This window comes from Diplotaxodon limnothrissa, linkage group LG10 (assembly GCF_057381915.1).
Source record: "Diplotaxodon limnothrissa isolate DT_005_m linkage group LG10, D_limnothrissa_male_GT1.1, whole genome shotgun sequence".
NCBI lineage: Eukaryota > Metazoa > Chordata > Actinopteri > Cichliformes > Cichlidae > Diplotaxodon > Diplotaxodon limnothrissa.
Genome location: NC_140605.1, coordinates 17,228,473 through 17,253,350, shown reverse-complemented (window position 1 = coordinate 17,253,350; position 24,878 = coordinate 17,228,473). Strand labels below are relative to the sequence as shown.

At 41.2% G+C, this 24,878-nt stretch overlaps 1 protein-coding gene across 1 annotated transcript; it reads right to left on the bottom strand.

The window, feature by feature from the left end:
* Positions 1–1,505: 1,505 nt before the first annotated feature.
* slc47a1 (solute carrier family 47 member 1) lies at positions 1,506–22,937 on the bottom strand. Its single transcript, XM_085364508.1, has 17 exons — positions 22,696–22,937; positions 22,239–22,340; positions 12,028–12,096; positions 11,762–11,910; positions 11,361–11,403; positions 11,067–11,111; positions 9,017–9,114; positions 8,358–8,455; positions 8,155–8,268; positions 7,105–7,172; positions 6,896–7,004; positions 6,726–6,801; positions 6,572–6,641; positions 6,310–6,442; positions 3,884–3,978; positions 2,443–2,547; positions 1,506–2,349 (listed from the first exon to the last, which is right to left on the bottom strand). Exons 1-17 carry the CDS (start codon positions 22,906–22,908, stop codon positions 1,984–1,986), a joined length of 1,953 nt encoding a protein of 650 aa, XP_085220634.1. The 5' UTR covers positions 22,909–22,937; the 3' UTR covers positions 1,506–1,983.
* Positions 22,938–24,878: the final 1,941 nt, after the last annotated feature.

Sequence of the window (24,878 nt, the reverse complement as noted above, 5' to 3'; positions counted from 1 at the left end):
ATATGCAAGTTAGCACAGGGTCAACATTGCAATGAAATGTGTTTGACGAGCAGCAGTCACTCAGCAGCATGGTACAGTAGAAGAAAATATAATAGAATAAAATAAAATAATTAAAAAAAATAGAAAATTAGTAAAGAGCAAAATATTAGAGAGACGTGGTAAAAGAGAAAAGATAACTAAATATATATGTATCTATAAATATAAATATATGTACACTAGTGATTAAATAAGAAAATCTTGAAAAGAAATATGATGGGGGGGGGGGGGGCAGATGGGATATTGCACAGGAATGAGCAGCAGAAAATTACAGTATTGCACTTTTTAAATATAAATATCAATAACAATAAAGTGACCAGTGCAGATTAAACAGAGTACTTGTGAAGCTGCAAGGTAGCTTCTGAGTGCGTCCTGTGTGTTGTGTGTGTTTAAGTGTTGTGGTTGAAGTGTCATATGGCTTGGTGGTAAAAACTGTTTTTCATTCAGAATTCCTCTCTCTGGAAATGAAGGGCAGAGCCCAACTCTTGAAAAACAACCCAACACTATAATCCTCCCTCCACCAAAATTCACACTTGGCACAATGCAGTCAAAAAAGTACTGTCCTCCTGGCAAACTGCCAAACCCAGACTCATTGAAATGCCAGAAAGAGAAGTGTATTTCATCACTCCAGTCCAGTAGCAGTGTGCTTTATATAAGTCCATCTGACGTTTTGCATTACACTTGGTGATGTAGGGCTTGGATGCAGCTGCTCGGCCATGGAAACCCATTCCATTAAGCTTTCTACACACTGTTTTTGAGCTACCCTGAAGGCCACAGGAAGTTTGGATTGACTCTGCAGAAAGACCTCTGCGCTTCAGTATCCACTGGCCCGGGTCTGTGATTTTACATGACTGAGTTGCTGTTCCCAATCATTGACCCTTTGTTATAATATCACCATATAATATCAGCTGTTGGTGATATTATAACCAACAGTCAGCTGTTGGTGACTGAATATTTTTACAACTGGACATGTTGCACAAGTGGCATCCTATAATGGTATCGCGCTGGAATTCATTGAACTCCTGAGAGTGACCCGTTCTTTCACAAATGTTTGTAGAAGCAGTCTGCATGCCTAGGTGCTTGATGTTATACACCTGTGGCCATGAAAGTGATTGTAACACAAGAATTCAATCATTTGAATGGGTGAGTAAATACTTTTGGCAATATAGTGTATTATTTAAAGGATTTATTTCCACACTGTTTTTCATGTGATGATAGTCACTTTGCAGGTATTAGTAGAGCATCTATAACAGAAGGAACTATGGTTCTTTTGCATATTAGTATATGAGTCTTCGTGTTTTGTTTGTAAAGAAAAAAAAGAGTTCAGACTAGAGGCTGTGATGTATTCCAGTGACACATAGCTTATTATTTATTATTCACTTCTGTCCTGAAAATAAACAGAGCCAGAGCAACAGTAAAAGACTATGTGACGATGATATTTCACTTACAGACATGTCAAATTTAGCATCACATATTTACAGTCAATCTTCAAGTTAAAAAAATGAGAGAATGATTTGAGGTCAGTAAGCTGCGATATACACCTCACAGTGCAACATGTAAATTAAGTCAAGAACAGGTTGAAAAACAAAAAGCTATCTGTGGGAAAACATCTGTTGCTTGATGCCCACATGATTTTCCTGTGAGGATTTGTAACCTACCTTGTTGCTCCAGTTAAGAAATCTCAGCTCTGAGCTGGTTAAAACACGATCTTTGTAACAAGACCTTTGTTAATCCTGCCAGATTCCCTCTCATTTGATATTGCTTCCAGCTTTCTGTGGATTTGCTCAGCAGTGCAGCACTGAGACAGGGTTTTTTTCTCTCTACACAAGGTAGCACCAGTTTTAGAAAATAAGACCCCTGGTTTATGAGAAGATGTGCAACTAGGAAGGAATTTAACACTTACTATATGCAGCCATGACAAGTCAATATTTGGAAGTTAAAAATATCTCAGAAGTGTGGTGTAAAGTTCAGAGGAGCCAGTGGCGTGGGAGTGGAGTCATTGGCCCAGTTCAGAGTAAAGTTGGCCTTGCTCTGTGCACTCTCCTCTGGTACAGGGAAAGCAATATGACAAGCAACACCTATAATCAAAATAAGAAGCGAAACCAGTAAGGCGGTTCCCCGACGGAAAATCAGCTGTGTTGTAGAAAGCACCACTTTGGGTTTGGTGGTTTCGTTATGTTCAGTGTCCCTCTCAGATGGTGTTGCATTAGTATTGATGATGCCTGGCTCTTGAGCAGCTTTCATCTCCTGATCCAGGGTGTTGACAGGACTGTAGCCATCTGTTTTTGGAGCTTCTCCACCATCCGACTGGGCCTTCACAGTGCAAAGATGCAGTTAATGGATGTGTGAGTGGCTCCATTATGATATGACAAGATACAAAAAAACACGCTGTGTTGAAAGACTTACTGAGTCTGGGCAGACAGGACCATCCAGCAGCATCGCTTCATTGAGCCCTGTACCAGGAAGGTGTCCAGGTCCTACCAATAACTTCTTCCCAGCTCGCAGTTGAGCCTAAAACATGTCAGAGCGAGTTTCAAGAAGCAAATAAAAATCTGGTAACTCTTGGGTATAAATCCACAAAAGTAAACCACAATCTAAAAACAGATATAGTCCTCTGCTTTCTTCCTGCTGTTTTCAAACACATTACTACTCACCTGTCAGCTCTGGCATCGTTATACAATAATATGAATAATTATTATTATTAACCTTTATTTTACCAGGAAAAGTCTCATTGAGATTAAAAACCTCTTTTTCAAGGGAGTCCTGGCCAAGAGGCGACAACATGTTAAAATTACAAAGTTACATACATGTTATAAGTAACAAAATAATAATAAAAAAAAACAAAAAATGTAAATAAAAAGAAACTGACAAAAACAAGGAGATTATATAGAGTTTATAGAGCTACTCTTGACAAACAAATGTGTTTGGCACAACCGGGCATTAAGATCTTTACTCTGCTCGCTAAAGCAGCCGGATGTGGCAGGTTTGTCTCCCTAGCCGGCTCAAACAGGCTACAGGTATTTGTTGTTGTTTGTTGTTTTCTCCCTAGCTCGCTCTCTCTTCTGTCTCGCTCGCCTGGGCGGAGCTCAATGTGTGGTGAGCCAAAACACCTGCAAGCGACTGCTCACCTGTGTCTCATTATTCCTGCCTCTCCCAGCCACCGTTCAAGATGGTGGCTCGGAGTTTCTTGTCGCTGGAACGTTAAACGACTATCGTTAGCGTTGCCCAGCTGTAAAATGATCTCCAGTGTTTCCTGCGTATCTTTCCTGGTGTTGATTCTCTCATCTGTCTCCGTACCTAGATTCCCTGGTTCCATCCTTATTTCGCGTCCCTGGACTACCTGAGTGTGAGTGTTAATTACAAGCATGGAGAGAAGTGAAGAGGAGTGTGTTGAGTGGCGTGGCAGAAGAGGAGCGTGTGTGGAATTTCCCTCACCATTCCCTGTGGCTGCCCTTCCCCTTTCCTCCCCTCAGTACTTGTATATAGTCACCCGGTTTGTTGTAAATAAACCTTTTGCACCTTTCTCCCTGTCTGCGCTTGAATCCGCTCAGTCCACTGTGGCAAGCTTATACACAAATAATTAAATGTATTAGTATGTGGGATATGTGAGAGTACATATTGTCTTTTATGTCTTATCTATTTTTTTGAAAGTAAGAAAAAATTAAAGCTAAACAAAAAAAAGAAAAAGTTCTAAGAATAAAACTAAAATAACGATATACAGATAAAAAAAACTTACTGACAGACCTCCAAAGATTTAACTCAGAAATGTCACCTGTTACATTCATACTTTTTTTTTGGAAGATTGAAATAATATCTATGCTTTTAGAGAAAGATATGAGCGTCTTACCTTCTGAGTGACTTTTTTCCAGTTAATTTTAAAGATCAGAACCAGAAATAACACTGTCTCGAGGGAAAGGCATACAAGTAGGCCCAGCCACAAACCTGAAAGGAGGAACAGAAATTCAAACAAACACATCAAGAAATAGTCTAGCTATCAAGCTATCAAACTGCTTATACCAATGGTCTTTAAAGACACAGCCAAGCTGACAGTCGATTCTGCTTATTCACAGCTGTAGACTATGAGTCCATATGCTCGTATAAAGTAGAGACAGCACACCTAGACTGTGCTTCCATGTTCGGATGCTGTGCCTGTGTACAGAATTTCCAACTATCTTTGCAATCCCATGGTACTTGAATTGTTTTATTTTATTTTTGTGACAACCACTATGAAAGCCATGAGTACCATTCACAGAGAGTTGGGGAATGGCTGCAATCACAGCATTGTAAGATGGTGAAAGATGTACCCTTAGGCCCCCTCCTCGATTCAGAGATGGTCTTTCCGTTTTCACGTAAATGGCCTCCTTGACTCTGCGCTCAAACCAGCGTTCCTCCCTGTCCAGGATGCGTACATCCTCATCATTGCAGGAGTGTCAAGAGTGTCTTTGATTAATGGTCATGACAATTTGCACATTAAGGATCCAGGAACTGACTTCACAGCTCATTGTTCACTCAGTGGTGCTAGTTTCAGTCAGTATGCAAAGATACTGTTTATAAGGTTGGGGAAACCTGCAGTCAGCTGAGACTGAAGAAGTCACTTGGTTGAGTGACAAAATGTTTCTCCCACTGAAAACACTATGTCCAGATGAACAGAATCAACTTTTTGGGGTCAAAAAAAGTCTCCTTCAAAAATTTTAAAAATCCTACAGACTGCACAAAAAAGTGAAAAAGTGTTAGTGTACACAAACAGACACACTTGATTAAAAGTTCACATCCCTGATGTACATTAGGATAATCAGATTTATTTACAATACTGTGCAAAAGTCATGAGTCCCACACTGCTTTAATAATATTGCGGGCTGATAGTGCTTCACTGTGTACTTTTCTGTCCAGATATCCTTTTACTGCATTGTCAGAGTGTTTGGGATCATTGTCGTGTTGAAAAATTAAGCTGCTGGCAAGATGGCACTGCACTGTGAATCATAATCTGATGGCATTTTTTTGCGTTCATAATTCCATTAATTTTGATCAGATGTGTTTAAGAACACTTTAAAAATTACAAGTCTCACTCCTTGAAAGCAAAAATTAAGAAATGAGAAATTTGCACAATACTGTATAATATTTAATTGTGTGTTGTGTGCAACTGTTTTTAAGTGAATGAGAATTTAATTTAATCAGCTTGGATTAAAAAAAAAGAAACATAAATAATTAATAATATTTTTTTGAAAGTTAATCATATCTATATCCATCCAGTTTTACACATCAAGGTTTTTCAGCTCTTGTGGAAAATGTTACAAAACAGCTGTTGAGGTGAAGAGTGTGACCTATAGCTGGCTCTTTATCAGACTGATACTAAAGGCTGGGTTATACAACTAAATCCTAAATCAACAGCAGCTGAAGTGCATTGTGGGTAATGGGATATCTTAGTATTAAAAATGATCAGACTGCAAAACTAATCGTAAATAATTGAAATCCAGTTACATGTAGTTACATTTAGAAACCCAGTGTTGCTGCCTACAGGCTCTTATGTGCCGGCTTAAGTGCCACTGGTGATAAATCTTGGTATCAGACATTGTTATCGGCTGTTTTATTACTTGTCTCACCCTAATGTCATATGACCTCTGTCAAATTGTGCATTCTCCACTGTGTATTTTGTGTTCCTTGTCTCTGTGCCAAATTATCTTTGCATTGAGAATTCCTGCCTTTTCTTCTCCATGAAGCTCTATCTGTGAGTCTGAACCTACCTGGTATCCTGGTTTTTGTCCTTGCTCTTCCCTGTCAGACTTGGTTTGCCTGTTCTGATCAACTTCCTGAGTGCACCTGACTGTCTCTTGCCTGAAGTAAAGACTGCATCTCGGGGCTTTGAAGCCTATTTCAAAACTTTTTTTCATGTTATGCCGTTGAGTCCTTTGATTTTGACTTATCAGTCCACCCATCTATTTTCTTAATCATTTATCCAACTACAGTCACCAGGAGTCTGCACCTTATCCCAGGTGACTTTGTTAAAGGGGCTTGAGTACACCCTGGCTAACACAGGGCTAACAGTCACATCCACACCTACACCCTTGACCTAACATGAAAGATTTTAGGCTGTGGCAGCCGAAAGCCCTCACAGGCAAAGAGGGAACATGCAAACTTGTAAAAAAAAAAATTTAAAAAAAAGAGCTATGAATACCAAACCTTCTTGCTGTGAGGCAAAAGTGAAAACGTGTGCACCACTACAGCAACTTATAGCTTGTCTGTAGAAAGATGCCTACAATAGAATAAAAGTATTACCTAATATCCTCAGGTTGGCATAAAACATCAAAGCTATTCCTACTGGCAGGCCGATGAGGTAGTAACCCAACAGGTTGGAGATGGCAGCAATTTTCTGCATCCCAGATCCTACAAGAATTCCTGAGCAGACACACTGAAATGGAACACAGAATAAAAGGAAACAAAGTTGAGGGTTTGATTTGATCAAGCAGACAACCAGCTCTCGGAACTAGTCTTTGTAAAGTGAGATGAGAACATAGTTTTTTGTTGTGTAAAGGCATACCAGAAGTGAATCAAAGAACTGTACAAAAATGTGCACTGTGAGGTTTTCAGACACGGTCGCCACAATTTCACTGCAGAGAGCAGAAAAAGAGCATTAAAACAGTGTTATGATAATATTTTACAGGCTTGAATGTGTGTGTTGCTGTAATACTCACACATCAGAGGTAAATATGAAGGCAACAACTGACTTACAGCTTGCAAAACCAATACCCTGGCAAACAGCAAGCGTTCCTATAGAGAAAATGCATATAAGTCCATGTGTCCTTATTTTATCATGTATTACATATGTTTGAATTTTCAAAGAAATGTTTAAATATCCTAATACCCGACAGAAATAGGGTCACTTTGCAGGTGAGCAAAGCTCTGGTGGTGTCCCCGGCCCCCAGAGCATTCCCAACACGCACACAAGCAGCTGCATGGATACCTAAAGGAATCTACAAGGTCCAGACCAGAGTAAGCATTTTTCCCAAATTGCAGAAGTGCTGTTAAATAATAAGATGACTGTGTTCAACTAAGTAAATGGCTGATCCGTACCATGTATGCAATGGTTCCTATTTCATTCAGCACATGCTGAGCAGCAAGATCCACCTCACCAAGTAAACCTGACATGATTTAGAGAGATTCATGAAAGGTTTTGCTGCTGTGCACGAATGCGACATTTTTACACAAACTTTTGAGACAAAGATTTTACAGTGAGGTAAGATCTTGTGAATTAAACTTTTCCATTTTCCATGATGATTTTTTTGCAAAAAAAAAAAGTGAAAACCAGGACATTATCTGGGGAGATAACCTCAAAGAAGATGGGAGAATTGCAAAGTAGTAAATATATTTTAACAGCATTTCGACTGTAATAATTTACAATATCGCTGATACTGAACAGATTCTAACCGGAAATATCAGGCCACTGATTAGAGTATAGATTTTTGTTTACAGAAAGATAAGACAACCCTGGTAAACATTTTAGTGCATTTTTGAGAAAGGTTTAAGATTTAATCGTTATTATTAAATCACTGAAACATAACCCCTTCATCAGAATTTACTATTTTATCATATTTAACCCTTTGCTTCCTTTACATGTAGATCTATCAGTATTGCATATGCACTCCTCCCCAACTCTGCTCACCTCCAGCATGAGCATGCTCATCTCTGTTCAGTCACCCTAATTCTAATCTATGCTGCATAGTGTAATATTGGATTAATAGAAGAACAAAAACAACCAGAAGCACCAACAGTAATATCAAGGTCAAGTTATCACACAGTTAATGATATGCTGCTAATGATAGATAAATCTTTTTCCTAGAAACCAGTTATAACAACTTAGCCTAAACCAGCAAGATTATGCACTCTTTCTTTAGATTTGTTCCATATGAAACCCTGGAAGTCTGAATCTGGGTTTTTGAGACATGATCACTGTATTTTTGTGACTTGTGCACAGCAGAGATGTTCTGTCATAGTGATAACTGCTAGGTTAAAAGGAAAAAAATAGCTTGATTTTTGTTTTCTTCTTGAGAAAATAAGTGTAAAATGAGTGTGTGTAATCGGCCGTTTACGTGCATGTTTGTTTGTCTGGCAAATAACACTGACCAGCGAGAAAACTGCCAATCTCCCAGAGCCACCATTCAAAGCAGACCATAAGTAAACTTGGAACAGCCAGCTTCATGTAAGAGCCCCATTCCTGCAGACATTCAGTGGACCAACCTGTAAGGTTTACAGAAAACTCAATTCAGTAAAACTAATGTCTGAAAAGCTGTATCATTCACTTTGTGTTATTCATGTGTAGCACTCACCTCCCCATGTCTTCTGATGGAGCTTCCTTATTCTGATGTAGCCGTACAGCAGCAGGCAGAGGGTGATCTGAGCGAGGCTGTTAGCGATTGCTGATCCACTGAAAACACAGATGATAAAACGTATTTATACCTGTGGTTGCCAGAGGAATGACCACTAACAAACAACATTAACAAACACAGGAATACGCTGAGGAGGCATGGACCAAAAAACTAACAGAAAGACTGTGGTTTGGCACACTAGGTTTCTCATGAGCTGAGGAAAGACTTTTCACAATTAGTAGGAGTGAGTGCTTGGTAAATGTGAGGGATAGGAGAAACAGGGCCCAGACTGAGGCCTGGGTTGAGTCATCTGCCTGATGAATCAAATGTTTTTCCAGCTGGAATAACTCCTGTCAGAGAACTTTCTTCTTCCTTTGCCCTACACTGCCCCCCTCACTTAAATAAATTTCAAAAATAATAAACATCAGTGCACTGCTGACTCACATTTAACAGAAAACAAATTTTCTTCTCCTCTCAGTCCCCTCTTTGGACAACAGTGTAGTGAACATGGCAGTGACAGAGGGCTTTTTTCTGTTTTATTCATAGATTGTATCTGTTATTCCACCATCAAAAAGTACATAAAAATGAAAAGGCAAAATGAGGCAGTGTGACACACTTACATGATGCCCAAATTGAGGGTGAAGATCAAGACGTAGTTGAAGCCCAAGTTTAAAACATTCGCTATTCCCGCTGTGTACATCTGTGGCAATATGATCCCCTGAAAGATTTTTTTTTTAAAAGACATGATTAGCAATCCAGTATGCAGAGCCACCATTCCTTCGGCAAGAGTATTTATTTACTTAAATTACTTTACTATTTTCCCAAAGACAAATTCAGGTAAGTGTAGCACACTGGTGGAAACTAGAATAAGACATTATCTCACTGAAACTGCACATTAGCTGCTTATGATGTATTTGGTGCTAAAAAAAAAAAAAAAATAGACCTGACAGTTGAACTAGACAAAAGGGGGACAATATAGGATTTCAAAAAAATTTCATAGTATGTGCATGATTACATTTCTGTCACAGAAAATCACAAGTCTGAACCTTAAAAGGGCGCTTTACGATGTTATATATAATATTGTGCTAACATTAGCTGATAGTGTGGGTAAACAGCTGGAATGGCACAACATGGCACAGTGTCTATATATGCATATATATACAAATATACATATAAATATCTGAATATTTATATATTATTCCCCTCTTGCTCCTGTGGGCAGTCTTTATTTTTCAAGCTCGGGTCCTCTAGCAGAGGCCTGGGAGCTGGAAGTTCCTGCACAGTATATTTGCTGTTCTTAGGACTGCACTCTTCTACACACCAATCTCAGATGTTGTTACTGGGAACTGCTGGAGCCACTTGCCTAGCTTGAGTCCCTGCACCGAGTGCTCCGGCAATCACTGGGACCACGGAAACTTTCACGATCCACATTGTCTCAAGTTCTTCTCAGGAAGATGTGGTGTTCCCTTCTGGTAGTTCCAACCCCTCAGTTCTAACTACTTTCCCTCTCTTTGTTTCCATCCGACTACACTTCTCCAGTCCGAATGACACTCCGATCTTGTTGCTGTACATCATGGTGGAAAGCCCAGCAGCACCTCCATTTCTTGAGGATTCTGAGATGGAACCGGCTGCAGACTGACCTACTAGTGTCCTACTGAGCCACAATTGAGAGTGTGCTGGTGCACGCCATCGCCATGTGGTACGCTGGTTGAACAACAGCTGATAAGAAGAGACTCCAAAATGTCACCAGAATTGCAGAGAAGGTAATCGGTTGTCCACTCCCCTCCCTGGAGTGCATTGCCAGCTCTGGATGTCGCTCCAGGGCCTGGGCAATTTTAAAAGACCACTTCCATCCTAACCACCACCTATTTAACATCATGCCCTCTGGAGAAAGGTTCAGATCCATCAGATGCAACACCAACAGACTAAAGATCAGCTTCTTCCCGTGGGCTGACAGAAGTCTCAATGCACCAGAACACTGACACCACACTGACACACTTCTGCAGTCTTCCCCTTTGTTTACTTATGGTAACCTTGAGTGTGTGTACGTGTGCATGGGAGGGTGGGTGTGTGTGGACGTGGGTATGCACGTGCAAGCAGACCTCTCCCATACAGTCATTCTGTTTTTGCTATTGACAATTTCCTGCGCAATATCTTGGTAAATGTGCAATAATAATAATCCTACCTTTTTTTTCTAACACGAAGATGCCTGTTCATCTTCGTGGCTATGATGGCTGACAGGAGCTTCCATTTGGTACTGAGGCAGGTTATTGGCCGGTAGTTGGATGGGATTGGTCCCTTTTGGGGATCCTTGGGAATCAGGACTGTCTGGCCTTCAGTTAGCCATTACGGGTGTCTCTTGTTCATTCGCAGCTGATTTATTTGTGCTGCCAGTTATTCAGACTGGAGATTCATTCTTGGATGTTTGCACTATGATGGTTATTGGCCCCTGTTCAGAGAGGTTGCTGTGGTCTGCAACCTCTGGTTTATTCTCCTGGTATACCTCTTCAAGTGCTTGCTGTACTTCTTAGTAAAAGGAGAAGGAGGATATCTCCTTCGTAGATACCACACTTAACAACATAACAACATGACCTTTCTGTTTTAGTTTCCCCTGGAAGGTGTCTGACTCCTACACACCAGAAGCATACTTGTTTCATCTCATGAACCTACCTGGTTTTGCAGGTAGGCAACCTGCAGCTGGTACAGAAACATAGCCTGTAGCAGAAAGAAAGACAACATGAATTTAGTTGTTTGTTTGTTTTTTACTAAATTAAATTGGCAGTAATAATTCTCAAACATGAGGGTTAAACAACTCAATACTAGTGCGCTTACTAAACTGCTGCATGTGTGTTACTAAATGCAGATGTTGAAACACTGCAGCTGATAAGTACACAATAACTAATAATCTCAGTCAAGGTTAGGAAGTAAGTGAACTAAGTCTCAGTCTCAGTTCATTAAACTCACTGGAACAGCTGGTAGAAATGCCATCACATATATCTGGGCAATTCTGAAAGGGAAGCAAACAAAATGATATTCATTTAGTGAAGCAAACATAAAGACAATCATTCAAGTTTGCAAAAAGTACATCTGTAAATTCATTCATTGTGGGAAAGTGCATCAGCACTGTCTTCACATTACATCAGTTTTCAATCGTAGTCCCTTGAAATCAAATTTAATTTAATCTCATACAAATTTACTCAGAAACTCTGAAAACACATATAAAGCTGAAGTTTTCTAAGCACAGAATAGTATTAGTACTGCTGATAAAAATGCCAACAACAGAACTAAAAATATAGATTTGTATTCCTTTTTTTCCAGTTATATATTCAAAGATGCTACATCAGCTTTAAAAACCATGATTTTACCTCGCCACCTCTTCCTCTTGGTGCATGAGGATCAGTAGGCTGTAAGAGTTCATGATAATAGCCCAACATGGCAGGCAAAACGCCAGTAGGATCAGTGAACTCCTTTGAAGAATCACTCCAACACGTTTCATGTTTTTACTGCCAAAAGTCTGCAAAACACAAACAATGCTAATGGGAACTGGATTTGACTCCATAGTGAAATTATAACCTTCCCGTGGATAAAACCGCTGCAACAATAATACACACGCACAGTGTGGTTTGCTCACCTGAGAGATGAGTGTATCACAAGCCAAGGCAAGGCCATGGCCTGTTGCAACTGTGGTCGAATTAACGGTCTGAGAGGTGAAGAATAAAAAAAGCCACACTTTAGTAAACAGTTCATACATTCATTATGTCCAAAACTTGAAGTTGTATTATAAATAAATTTAAGATCATGGGTTGCTGTCACCTTCAAATTATTCTTAAATTAAAAATGTATTACACTTCAACCTTTGACAATCAAAATACGTATCAAGTCAAAGAGAGGCAGTTTTGCACACCAAGATGAAAGTTGGGTTAATGTTGCATCAAACTGAAATGTGTCATGTACTCCATTCCTTTGTATATTTTATGCCACAAAGCAGCATAAAATATAAAATGAGACCAGATCTTGAGATGGAGTCACACCATCCATTCTGGCAACACCCGTCTTCAAACACAGACTTCACTTTGAGCTTACTTACATTATACAGTAGTCTTAAATGATTGTGAAGCTACTGAGTGGACAAATTGGTCCACAGACAGAAAACACCTGGAAAGGTACTGAAAAGCACCCAAGAGCTGTTCCCACTATTTTAAAATGGTGACACATACGAACACAGAAAGAGAGAGAGACAGACTCACAATATAAAAACAATAGGGGCGAATCGTGGCTCAAAGAGTTGGCAGTTCGTCTTGTAACCGGAAGGTTGCCGGTTCGAGCCCCGGCTCGGACAGTCTCGGTCGTTGTGTCTTTGGGCAAGACACTTCACCTGCCGCCTACTGGTGATGGCCACAGGGCCCGGTGGTGCAATATGGCAGCCTCGCCTCTGTCAGTTTGCCCCAGGGCAGCTGTGGCTACAACTGTAGCTTGCCTCCACCAGTGTGTGAGAGTGAATGAGTAGTGAAATTGTAAAGCGCTTTGAGGGCCCCGAAAAGCGCTATATAAATGCAATCCATTATTATTATTATTAGTATTATAAACATCCATCACTGAGGTTAGTGCAACTTGATTTGCTCCTCACAAAGATGTAGGGTGATTCAGCAAACACAGAGCACTGGACCGTTTTCGGAGTATATGCTCAGAGCTTAAAAACTTTCTTACTGATCAAATGAAAAAGCAAAAATGTTTGTAGATTTTCTGCCATACATAGAGAAAATAAGAGCTGTTTTCATCTCTGATACATTGCACTTCAATGATCCTAATTTCAAGTTACAGGCCAGAAACAACAGTGAGCAACCTCGTGTCAGTGGAGTGATTTTCAGATGAAAACAAAGGTCGTTAAAGCGTTGATAGATAAAGTTCTGTTTACTTCCAAATTGTTTTAAATGAATCAGACGAGGTGTACTAAAATCGTGCTAAAAAAAAATTGTCCCTGGAGAATGAAATTTCTTTGAATTTGTTCAGCAATCCAAACATAAAAGATCATGCAGAGTAATAAATAAATAAATAAATAATAAATAAATAAATTTTTATTTATATAGCACCTTTCAAGACAGAATCACAAAGTGCTGCACATAAGATTACAAGTCATAAAAGATTTAAAAAAGAGAAAATAAAACAGGCAAAAAATTAACCAAAAGCAGTTTTAAAAAGGTAAGTTTTGAGTTGTTTTTTAAAAACAGCTACTGAGTCCACAGTTCTTAATGCTTGGGGGAGAGAGTTCCACAGTCTAGGGGCCACAGTGGCAAAAGCTCTGTCACCCTTAGTCCTCCTCTTAGTATTTTTTATAGCAAGTAAGCCCTGATCAGATGACCTCAAAGACCTGCTAGGGACATAGGGCTGTAACAGATCAAAGATGTAGGCAGGAGCCAGTCCGTGCACAGCTCTGTAGGTCAAGACCAGGATCTTAAAATCGACTCTAAATTTAACAGGAAGTCAGTACTTAGTTATCAAAAATGAAAGGGATACCAACAGAAAAGAAAAGACAAAGAAGATGCTACGATTTTCACAGGGAGTGGCCAGGACAAGATTAGAAATTAATCTATCAGAGGGAGAGCTGAGACTGAGTAGTTTAGAGACATAGTTAAAAAATTGAAAATTGACTCTACTGGACAAAGCATGAGGAAAAGAGAAATATCACAAATAGGATTCATGGATGCAATGAAGGAGGCCATGCAGAGGGTTGGTGTGCAGAAGAGGATGCTAGTGACCAGGTAATATAGTGGCAGATGATATGCTCAGACAACCCCTAAAAGGAGCAGATCCTAGTAACTACAGCCTCTGGTTGCATTTCAGTTAAACAATAATAATAATAATAATAATAATAATAATCTTGATTTTTTTTTTAAACAATAAAATATAGTTTGATTTTTTCTTACTGGAAAGGAAAGGAAACCTAATCTCCCATTAACAGAAAACACAATATATTAATTCTTACTGAGTTTTGCAGTCCCCTTGCTAATTGTTCCTTTGACATTTTGAGTTGATTTTGCTGGCGGCAAGGGACAAAAAACAATTCACACAGTGCACTGTACTAGTGCTTAGCTGATCTCCTCTGATCTGTCTGATAGTCAGTGAAATGATCCTTTTGGGTGTTTCTTAACAGCTCTAAGGCTTACAACCTAGTAAGCAAGCAGCAATAGATCATTCAACCAGTTTTTTTTGTTGTTGTTGTTTTTGTTTGCTTGTTTACTTTTTAGGCTTAATGTTAACGAACAAAAAAGAAAAGAAAAGAAAAGATTAAACTGCTTTATAACCAATCAAGCCCCACTGCAGTAAGGCTATGGAGCTAGCCTAACCTAACCTCACGCCAGTAGCGGGAAGTTAGCAGGTTAGCAGAGGGGATAGAGTTTGTATAAAATTTAAGTTTTAAAATATTGCTTTTGAACTGAAACTCAACCAAAACCAAATCCTGAGACTGGACCGCACTCACAGGCAAAGGTAAAGGAGAAGCTCTGTCATTTTTAGATGGAAACTTTCAAGCACTAAGCTAAACCGGACTTGCCTCTTGTTGTACCGGTCAGGCAGCTACCTGGATGCTTGCACACCCAGTCTGGAGTCTGGAAGTCATTTATAAACAGGAGCTCCGACTGAAATGTTGCAGGATCAAGGATGGATCAAGTTGCAATCAGCAAGGTACAGTATAATCGAGTGAAGGAGAGGGATAGCAGGCCAGAAGCAGGCATGCCGTGCAGGAGGTGGACTACTATGCAGGTAGTGTAAACTTTTACCAAGTTAAAAATAATGCTAACAGAACACTTAGCATTAACGACTACATTCCTGGCATATTGAGAAATGTGTAGGGTCATTTCAGAGCTGTTAAAGTGGCTAACACCATATCAAAGATATGATGGAGCAACTACAGTTCATTCACTTTTAAACACTAAACCACAAGTCTCAAACATAATTACAGGCTCCAATCCGGCCCACTGGACAGCTAGAGGTTATAGATTTTGTACTTTTAACTATCTTTACATAATATTTAAAAATTTCTTACTGAGAAAGACCTCCTCTACTGCCATTCATGCTACACCAAAGTAATTCAGTAGAAGATAAGCAAATAAATGACAGAAAAGATTCTGTTTTTTAAGAGTATACTGTAGTTTTTACAGTGGTTCTACATTTAAATATTTTCTATGAAATTTCTGTTTTATAATTATAGGACAGCCTGGGCAATAAGCTGCCTGAACTTTCTCTGTAACTTTACACATTTGTTTTTTTCAATTTCAATCCAAAAATTTGTGCTTTCATTTACTACACCAGCATTTCTCTGTTATGTAGGAAAACTGACACATACTGTTGAAATTGCACTTCTTTTTCTTACATTAGGATATCTCAGGGATTAAATGTATAGTTAAATGTCTTTACACTGAAAGAAAGTGCAGCGTCACTGGTTTGACCTACTTAAAATCAAAGTGTGGTGTATTTGGCCTATGATGTAAAATGAGTTTGACATCCCTGAGAATACAAGGAAGTATTCATTAATTCATCGAAGCAAGTTCAACAAGCTTTAGCATTTGAGCTGAAAGGACAGCACTATCACTGAGGTGGATGATTGAGTTTTGCTTCTGCTTTGGACCAGATAACAACTTGTTCCTGCACGAAAAGCTAGAAAGGAAACATCTGTCTCCTGTCCACTTGATAAAGGCATCCTCTGTTACACGAGAGCTGGAGCTACAATGAAGGATAAGGCAAAGTCCTTCTTCTGCAAGGACAGGTGAGTAAGTAGATATTTTTCTTGGCTGGTTACTCTTTGCCCATCTCCTTGCCGCTTCAGCACCTCGGACAGTGACATGACCTACTGGGGTTTTGTTTTTGTAGCGCAGTTAGTCGACTTTAAAACACTTTTTTAATAAGATCAATCTAATATTTTACAGTATCACTTTTATGTGCATTCTTAAAATTCATAAACGCATGAGATTTTGTTTTTGATAATAACTAGATTTGGTATGCTATTGTGCTTGTTTCCTTAACAACGTTGTTTTTCAGTTAGAGTACAGGCGACAGCCCCTCCTAAGAGAATGTACATGATTCATTAGTTGATATTAACCAGTGCTTAGTAGAAGTTTGAATTTTCTAAATATTTCATTCAGTTGTGTTTTAACCCTTGTATGGTGTTCTGGTCTGTGAGACCCATTTTCAGTTTTTTTCAAAAGAAAAATTAAACAATTAATTATTTTTTCAACCTGAAATTCATTGGCTTTGGCTTATTTTCTGTGAAGAACATAAATCCAAACTAATTTTCAATGACCTCATACTGTACCTCCCCCCACGCATTTACATTACATACAAGGTGTTTGGGTCCACTGGACCCAGGTCTAATAAAAGTGTTGAAAGTGTAGGTCCTGTGTTCCCACACTCTGTCTTCCTCCTTTCTGGTGCTGCTGATAGTGTTTTCTTCCCCTCCTGCTCCCGCACAAAGTTGCAACATTGTTGAAAATTCAACTATCAACATCGTCTGCTCTGACATTCCCGCACATTTTACCCTCTTTCTTGAGGGATCCAAATTTTATTTTCTCATACCCTGTCCCTCCTGCAAATTAGGGGCATAATACTATAAATAAGACTTTGCCAGTGTGGTTCTTTATCCCAACTGATCAAGATGGCAAAAGATTATCTGCTGCGAGGGCCATCCAATTGATTTTGGAAGAGAGAGAGGCTTCGAACGATGATGTTGACAAAGAGGTTTCAGAATATTTCACATTTCTGAAAATTCAGAGTCTGACAGTGACTTTGAAGAAGAGGATGAGGTTGAGCACCATTTAGTAACAAAACGAAGACGAGTACCCCATCTGCAGCCAGCTCCAGGACCAGAACAAGCCCACCAGACAGCAAGTGAAGAAACATGGATGTCAATAACTGGTGAAATTGAATGGTCTTCTTGCCCAAGAAATGAGCCACCCTGCAGAGCTGTTACTGGGATAAGCCAGGGCCAACACGGCTGACAGTTACTCATGTGCAGGACATCAAGTCTTCATTTGAGCTTTTCATCCCAGATTCCATCCAGAAAATTATTCTGGATTGCAGTAATCTAGAAGGAAGGTGTTTTTTTGGAGAGAGGTCGAAGGAGATGGACCAAATTCATCTAAGAACCCCAAAGGCCTACTTTGGGGTTCTTATCCTTGCAGGAGTTTTCAGGTCCAAAGGGGAATCCACAGAATCTTGTGGGATGCAGAAACCAGCAAGAACCTTTCCGTGCATCAATGTCTCTGGAAAACTTCCACAAAATCTCCAGGATTATCCGTTTTGATAACCGAGATGACAGACCAGCTCGACGGCAAAGAGACAAGCTAGCTGCCATCAGGACAGTGTGGGATAAGTGTGTGCACCACCTCCCCTGTTTTACAACCCTGGGCCTAATGTCACCATTGATGAGCAGCTGATCCCATTTAGTTGTGGAACATATTGCTTCACGTGTAAATGTGTTGTGTCTTTCCACTCACTCCACTTGATTATAACTGATTTATTTTTTTTATAACATTTTATAAAAAAAAAACAAAAAAAAAACGAGGAGCACATTAATTCATAAATGTGATCTAACAAAGGTAAAGGGAAAAAATTAACCATGTTTGCTGTTCACATGTCTTGTAATTGGGATGAAGTAAACATCTGTTCAGTAATTTAACATAAAATTGTTTGATAGTGTTAATTTGGAAAGCCAAAACTCTAGCGGGTCCACCAGACCCATGAACACTGGCTGAGTAACAAAAATATGAACACCACACAAGGGTTAAATGTGCAACAAGCCACATTCAGAAACTCAATATCCAACTAGTGCCTCGCCATCTCAAACTGAAAAGGTTTCAATTACAGTCAGAAAGGTTGTGCACACGACAGCCAAAACAACCCAACATCAACTTTTAGCCCAGGGTAGTGCTCTAAATTACAAAATGGTTAACATGTTAAAGTGAACCCCGTCTCTGGGCTGGGGCCCTGGCTGGGCCTTGGGGGCTTGGGTCCTGGTTGGTGTGTTGCCGGGGTTGTGGGCGGGTGGGTGTATGGGGGCCCAGCCCTGGCGCAGGGTGCCGCCAGTGCATCAAGCCATCTGGGGGGCTCTTCAACTGGTGGGGGAGGCTGTTACATCTTGCAGGAGGTCTCCTCTCTTCAGGAACTCACTCTGCAGGAGGGGGAGATATAGGAGAGGTGAGGAAGCTCTCAGCCTGGGCGTCTATTGTCTTGTGTAGTCTGGAAGATGAGTGGATGACGGGGTGGGTGCAGTTTTCTCTGTGGTGGGGTCGGGTGGGCTGTCCCGGGCTCTGTGGGGCCAGGCGGTGCTGCTGAACTGGGCCCCGGTCCGGATGGGCCTGGGCCCCCTTTCCCTGGCAGGTTGCAGACAATGGGGGTGCCTACTGGGGTCAGCGGGGGAGCTGGCCCCAGGGAGGGGTCACTTACCCCTCCCTGGGTAAGTGACCCCTCACTTACCCCTCCCTTCCTTCCCTCCCCATCTCCAGCTGCCTCCCTCTTCCCGCTCCACCACAATCACCCACACATGCAGGGCCTTGGGGTAAAGGTGTGTCACCAGGGTGCAGGGGAGGCACCCCTGTCCCCTTCTGGCTGCCTGTGCCTCAGTTTTATCCAACAACTTAGACATTCACATTACTCACACTCTCATTACACATACATATAGGATCTTAGGGGTGGGCACGCTACACGGACTCCAAATTACCATCAGGGTGTACACCTCACCCCTGGCGTCGTTGCACACCTCTCAATTTTAAATACATGTAGACATTGAGGGCTATCAGGAGGGGCTATGCGCTTACCTGCTGCTCTCTGGCAGGTAGCTCCATGTCCTCCTGCGTTTTAAATGCACCTTAGAACACACATGCATCAACACTACATATGAGCGGGTGGAGGGAGGTTTGGAGTCTTCACACACCCCCGTTCTCTGCAGCCTGCTGGAGCGGGGGGGCTAGGAGGAGGAGCTGGTCATCCAATTGGGGTCTGGAATGTGGGGCCTCCCTGCTGCTGCCGAGTCGGGGCAGTCTGCTTCTCTCCACCCCAGGGAAAAGGGTAACACTACCTGGGTCTGGGTGCAGTTTCCCCCTCCAGGGGCAAGGGTACCTAGACCTGGGGTATAGAGTACGCTTGGGGAGTGTGATCGTGTGTACAGCGTCTCTTTATGTCTGTCTCCACGTTGGGTGAGTGTTGAGTAATTGCATATGAGAGCATGAGGGTGGGAATGGATGTTTGTATCTGTGTGTGCCTGTATGTCTGTGTCTATATGTCAGGTTGGGTATCAGATGAAACCTCTCTGGGGACATCTCAGGACCTCCAAGGTATGGAGGCCTATCTCCCCCCACCCCTTCCCCTGCCAGTGGCGGACTCCCTCAGACATCGGTGCATTGGTGGTTGTTTGTGTCCAAGGATGGGCGTCCAGGTACACACTGGCTCACTCCGGGTGGCTGCTTGTCGGGGCCTGGAGCCTGGGGCTCGCTCGGCCACTTCCGGGGTGGGGTGCCCTCAGCCTCTCAGCCTGGGGCTCGGTCACTCTGGCACAGCTGGCTGCCGACAGAGCTCACGGGCATGTCACTGCAACCCCCCCCTGGCTTCTGCTCCGCGGCTGCTGAGTGAGCCCTCATCTGGGGCTCTCCTCAGCTCTTTCTGGGATAGTGGCGCGGCTGCCCCTCTGTTGGTCTTCCTTGGTCTCTTGTGTTCTGAGGGCCTCTGGATGTCTGGAGTTTTGATCTCCTCCATACCTGCTTCATGCCCTGGAGGACGGGGCTGTGGCTCCCCACACCCTCTAACACAGCGGTCCCCAACCTTTTTTGCGCCACGGACCGGTTTATGACCAACAATATTTTCAGGTGTCGCAGATAAATACAACAAAACAAAACTAGTACCGGTACTGAAAAAAAGAAGATTTATTCATAACACACGTGAAAAGACCCAGGAAAACCGAGTAAACGATAAAAACGATAACAAAATAACGCTGAAAACCGATAAAAACCCTGAAAACCATACATTTCACACCTGAGCCTCAACTCTCGCGGCCCGAGGCCCGGGGGTTGGGGACCGCTGCTCTAACAGATCATTACATGTAGGAACCTTTTAAATACAAGCGCGCTCATGCTCACAGGTGTACACACAGGTGCTCACCCACACAAACTACACCCTTTTTGGCTCCTACCTCTAAGCACACTGTGCGCTGTCGATCTTACGTGCTACACAGTAGTGTTTAATATTTAGTATTTACTGTTATATTCCCATAGATCATCGTGATGTTGTTTATTGTGTTGCTCTTTTTTTTTCTTCTGCTTGTTTTCTCTTTTTTCTTTCTCAACAGGTGATCCAGGTGATTGATATATGTATTTTTTGTCTGCTTATTTTGTTGGTTTTTGTTTTTTGCACTTTATCCCCGTCCCTCTTCTCCACTGTTTTTCTTTCCCTCTTTCTTTCTCCCCTTTCTTTTCCCCAGTCAAGTCTGTCCTGTATTTAGCAAGTGAAAATAAAATAAAATAAATAATAAAAGGTGAATCAAATAGACCATTACGGCAAGGCTGGGATGGTCTATTTGGTAAAGTAAATCCATTGGGCATCTTTCTTCACCTTTAGACAATAATTCTGATGGCAAAAGAGCCAAACAGGACAGGCAAAAAAAAAAAAAAAAGTGAACCCCAAAAAGCTTAAAGTGAAGTGTTTGCCCTCTAAGTGCAGTCAGAACTGTAAGTAGGCTGTTCATTAACATTATGAATAAGTACAATTAAAGCCTATCACAAATTAAAGTTTTGCCTTAAGGAACCATTCATCAACCCTTCATGCCTTGTGTACGTAGGAACAGGCTAGAAATGTTGCTTAACAGGCTAAACCCAGTAACTCAGTATTTTTTACCCCTCAGCTGTAAAAGGCTGATGAGATATTTTTATCCACTCGCTGGGCAGGTGGGAAGGCAGCGTCAACACCCAAGTTTGTAAATACAATAACTCGAGAATGAGGTGACCAGGAGTTTCAAATTCATATCTTAGACGTATCTACGAAAAATCTTGGATGATTTTGAATCCTGGTGACCTCGACCTCAAGGTTATAGGTCCTTTCCTAGGATTTTCAGATTTAAACCATTTAGACCACTTGTCACATCTACTAGGAGGCTGAGGGGTAGCCTTGGCAACCGCCAGTTTGTTTGTTTTTTGTTGTTTGTTTTTAAATTAATTTGCAGTGTCCCTTCCCTCTGAGGTGACAACTGGACCCAACTCATACCTGTAACAGGACCTCACGGCGTAACAGAGCCACTGGATCCCTTCACTGCATGCATCAGTGGTTCTGATTTTCCTTTTCTTTTCTCACTTCTCATATAACTAACTATAGAAACCACTATAGTAATAAGAGTTATTAGCTATGTTGCTGCTCTTTGTTTCACCACGTGGATTTGTCTCTTCTGTTGCACTCAATGAACAAAATAGTAGTTGAATTTCTGCTTTGCAAATAAGTTATAATAAAGTTCCTGTATAGTTGTTCTGAAAAGATGCATAAGCTACAAAGTTTTGTTTTTGTTTTTTTTTACCATATTGTTTTTAAATTTGGTTAATTTTGGTGAATTGAATTGCTTATGGAGCCATCCATAGTGGCTACTCATCCACAGAGGTTGCTGCTTGGCTATGTCACTCAGCTGAGATGTAGACCTGCACTGTATTTTACACATACCAGTACATTCAGGCAAACCTGCATCACCTCCAGTATGCAAAAAGACAAACAATTTAGAGAGAAAGTGGTCTTATTGCGCTACCATAACAACCCACAAGAAGCAGACAAAGCAGTGGTGCTAAAATAAACTGTTCTGAAAAGGAGTACAGTACGTACCGCTGAGGCCAGTGCATATCCAGCCAGTGCTGCATTGCTAATGTGACCACAGAATATGGTGATAACAAATGACAGGAGGAAGTTCAGAATCCGCGACAGCAGCTGTAGAAACAAGCAGGACTTTAATAATTTGCTGGTACGGTGAAAGCACAGTGATTTATTGCCATTAACTGTGTCCAGGGGACTTGTCAGTACTTGGCAAAGCAGTGTTGTGAAATCACAAGGCACAGACTTGTCTGCATTAATATTCAGTCAGTATAGACAACATTTTTTCTTAGGCATGCAGTATATTCAGTTTTATTTGAGAAATAGTGACTAGTTTCACTACATTATGTAAACCTGCACTAAAAACAGTAATTCTGCACTGCAGGAGTGTGCTGACTGTGCGTATTATAATCATGGGATCCCCCAACTAAAAAGGAAAAGAAGAAAAAGAAGACCACTTTCTGCTACTTACCAGTGGGCCTGTGAGTCGTAACACTTGGTAGAGTTCTTCTCTGTAAGCCTGCGGCAACAAGCGTTTCATGCAACTACACTCAAAGAGTTTGGATCTCACCCATGATGCACCCTCGTCTTCCACAGCCCCTGCCGTCTTAGCAACAGAAACCTCAGCAACGGGCCCTGCACCGGGCAAGGGGTGTGCTGGTTCCGGTGAATCCAGCTTCTCCATTCAAACCCAGAAAGAGAATACAGACGGGAGAGAGGAGAGAGAAAAGTTAGAAAGCACTGGTGGGAGGGAGCGAGAGTGGCAGGGAGGGAGTGGGGTAAGAGAGTGCAAGGGTAAGAGGGGCATTTGGCCTATCTGGGTTTAGAAGTGCGACACATGCACTTCTTAGAAGTTATTGATTAAATTATGTGGTTTTGGGATGTGGTGGTGGAAACAACAGATTAAACAAAATAGAGAAAATAAACATGGGAGGTGACGGCTGGAGAGGTTTTGGAAAAGAACAGAAGACCTTTCTGATACAAGGATCAAAACAGGGCTGACAAACGTGTCTTGAAGTTGGGGGAGGGAATGCAACGTGTTTGAGTATTTGCTCTGTGTGCAGTGTACGACTGCGTGCTTTGTGAATATGTTACATGGCATATTTTGTCGTGTGGGTTTACTTGCGCGTTTGAGTGGTCTTGCAGGGCTCAGTGGTAATCTGATGAGGAATGCCTTGTTTTTCAGTGTATACAAGGAATTTTGATGGCATCTGATCTGCAGGCTTTGAGTAATTGGTGCAGGGCAGTCATGCTGTTTGTGTTTGTGTGTGCTGGTATTAGCCATTGATTGTAGCTCCCTCTGAATGGACTTTGACTAATGATTTTTGGAGTTGTCCTTCCTCGTGTCACATAAATCAACAAAGTCACATGAGCACAAAAACCCGACCGCTCTACAACTCAAACATTTACTCACAAGCATTTACAGATAACTTGACTTTATAGTCTTTATAGTCGACTGACTATTGAGAATAGACCACCTCTCACAACACATGGGGACCTGTAAATCCTATAAACTTACATTTATATGTTAATGAATTGCCTGACGACTGATGGTGATTTAATCACTGAAACTCCAAAAAGGCACAGTGTGGAAATGAACACCTAATACATATCATGTCCACTTGATCAAACTGATTTTAACCTGGCCATGGGCTCAGTCAGAAGTTAAAGAATTAGTTTACACAGTAGAGCTGAAAAGTGTGTGTGTGTGTGTGTGTGTGTGTGTGTGTGTGTGTGTGTGTGTGTGTGTGTGTGTGTGTGTGTGTGTGTGCCTGCACATGGATAGAAAGAGTTTCCTGTCCATAGTGTGCGATCCAGTCAATTGTGCAACAGCATCATAAAGAGTGTCTTTTTACACCTCTGTTTGTGTTGCAATTGCAGCTAACCTTTGATCTTTGTGTGATCACATAAGGCTTTCTTAAAGAGCGAGCGCAGAAATCTGTCATAGATTAAAAAGTACAGCATTGGCAGTGGTGAAATAGATGAATGAAGACGGTCCAAACGTGAAGGCGATGGTTATTATTACAACTTGCACTTTAGCATATGTGCTAAGTCGCAAGAATAAAAGGGAGAGGAAGCTGGCCTTTTTCCTGCTTCAAATTTGATTTCTGATTTATTTCTGATGTAAAGTAATAACTAGGCGTAGTGTGTCCGCTGCAGGTCTTGCTTTAAAGCTACTTTTAGACGTCTACTCCACCTGGAGTCAAACATTGCATGCACAGCACTGTGACTTAACAAATTTAATTGCTGAAGCATCAGAATCTATGCCTCAGCAAACAGTGGAAAATTTTGAAGCAAAGTTTAGCCAAGCATATTTCACAAGCTATCAGTAAGGGTAGTAACATTATTTGCATTCCTCACAAATGCTCATTAAATTAGCACATTTTTGTTGTTGTCGGTCCAGCAGTTGGTTCAGAAATGCTGATTTAAAAAAAAAAACTTAGGGCAACCCTGAATTATTAGCATGTTACAGAGCAGTAAACCCATGTCTTTGAAATTTCTGTTACAGTTCAAATTTCACGTCACGTCTCATTAACATTTGTTAGGTTTTTAGAAAAAAAAAAATTCTTACATGTTTTTATATACTCACAAACTTCCATTGCACTGATCTGCGTTTACCGTCACTCATCTGACATTAACAGGAAAGGCAGGAAA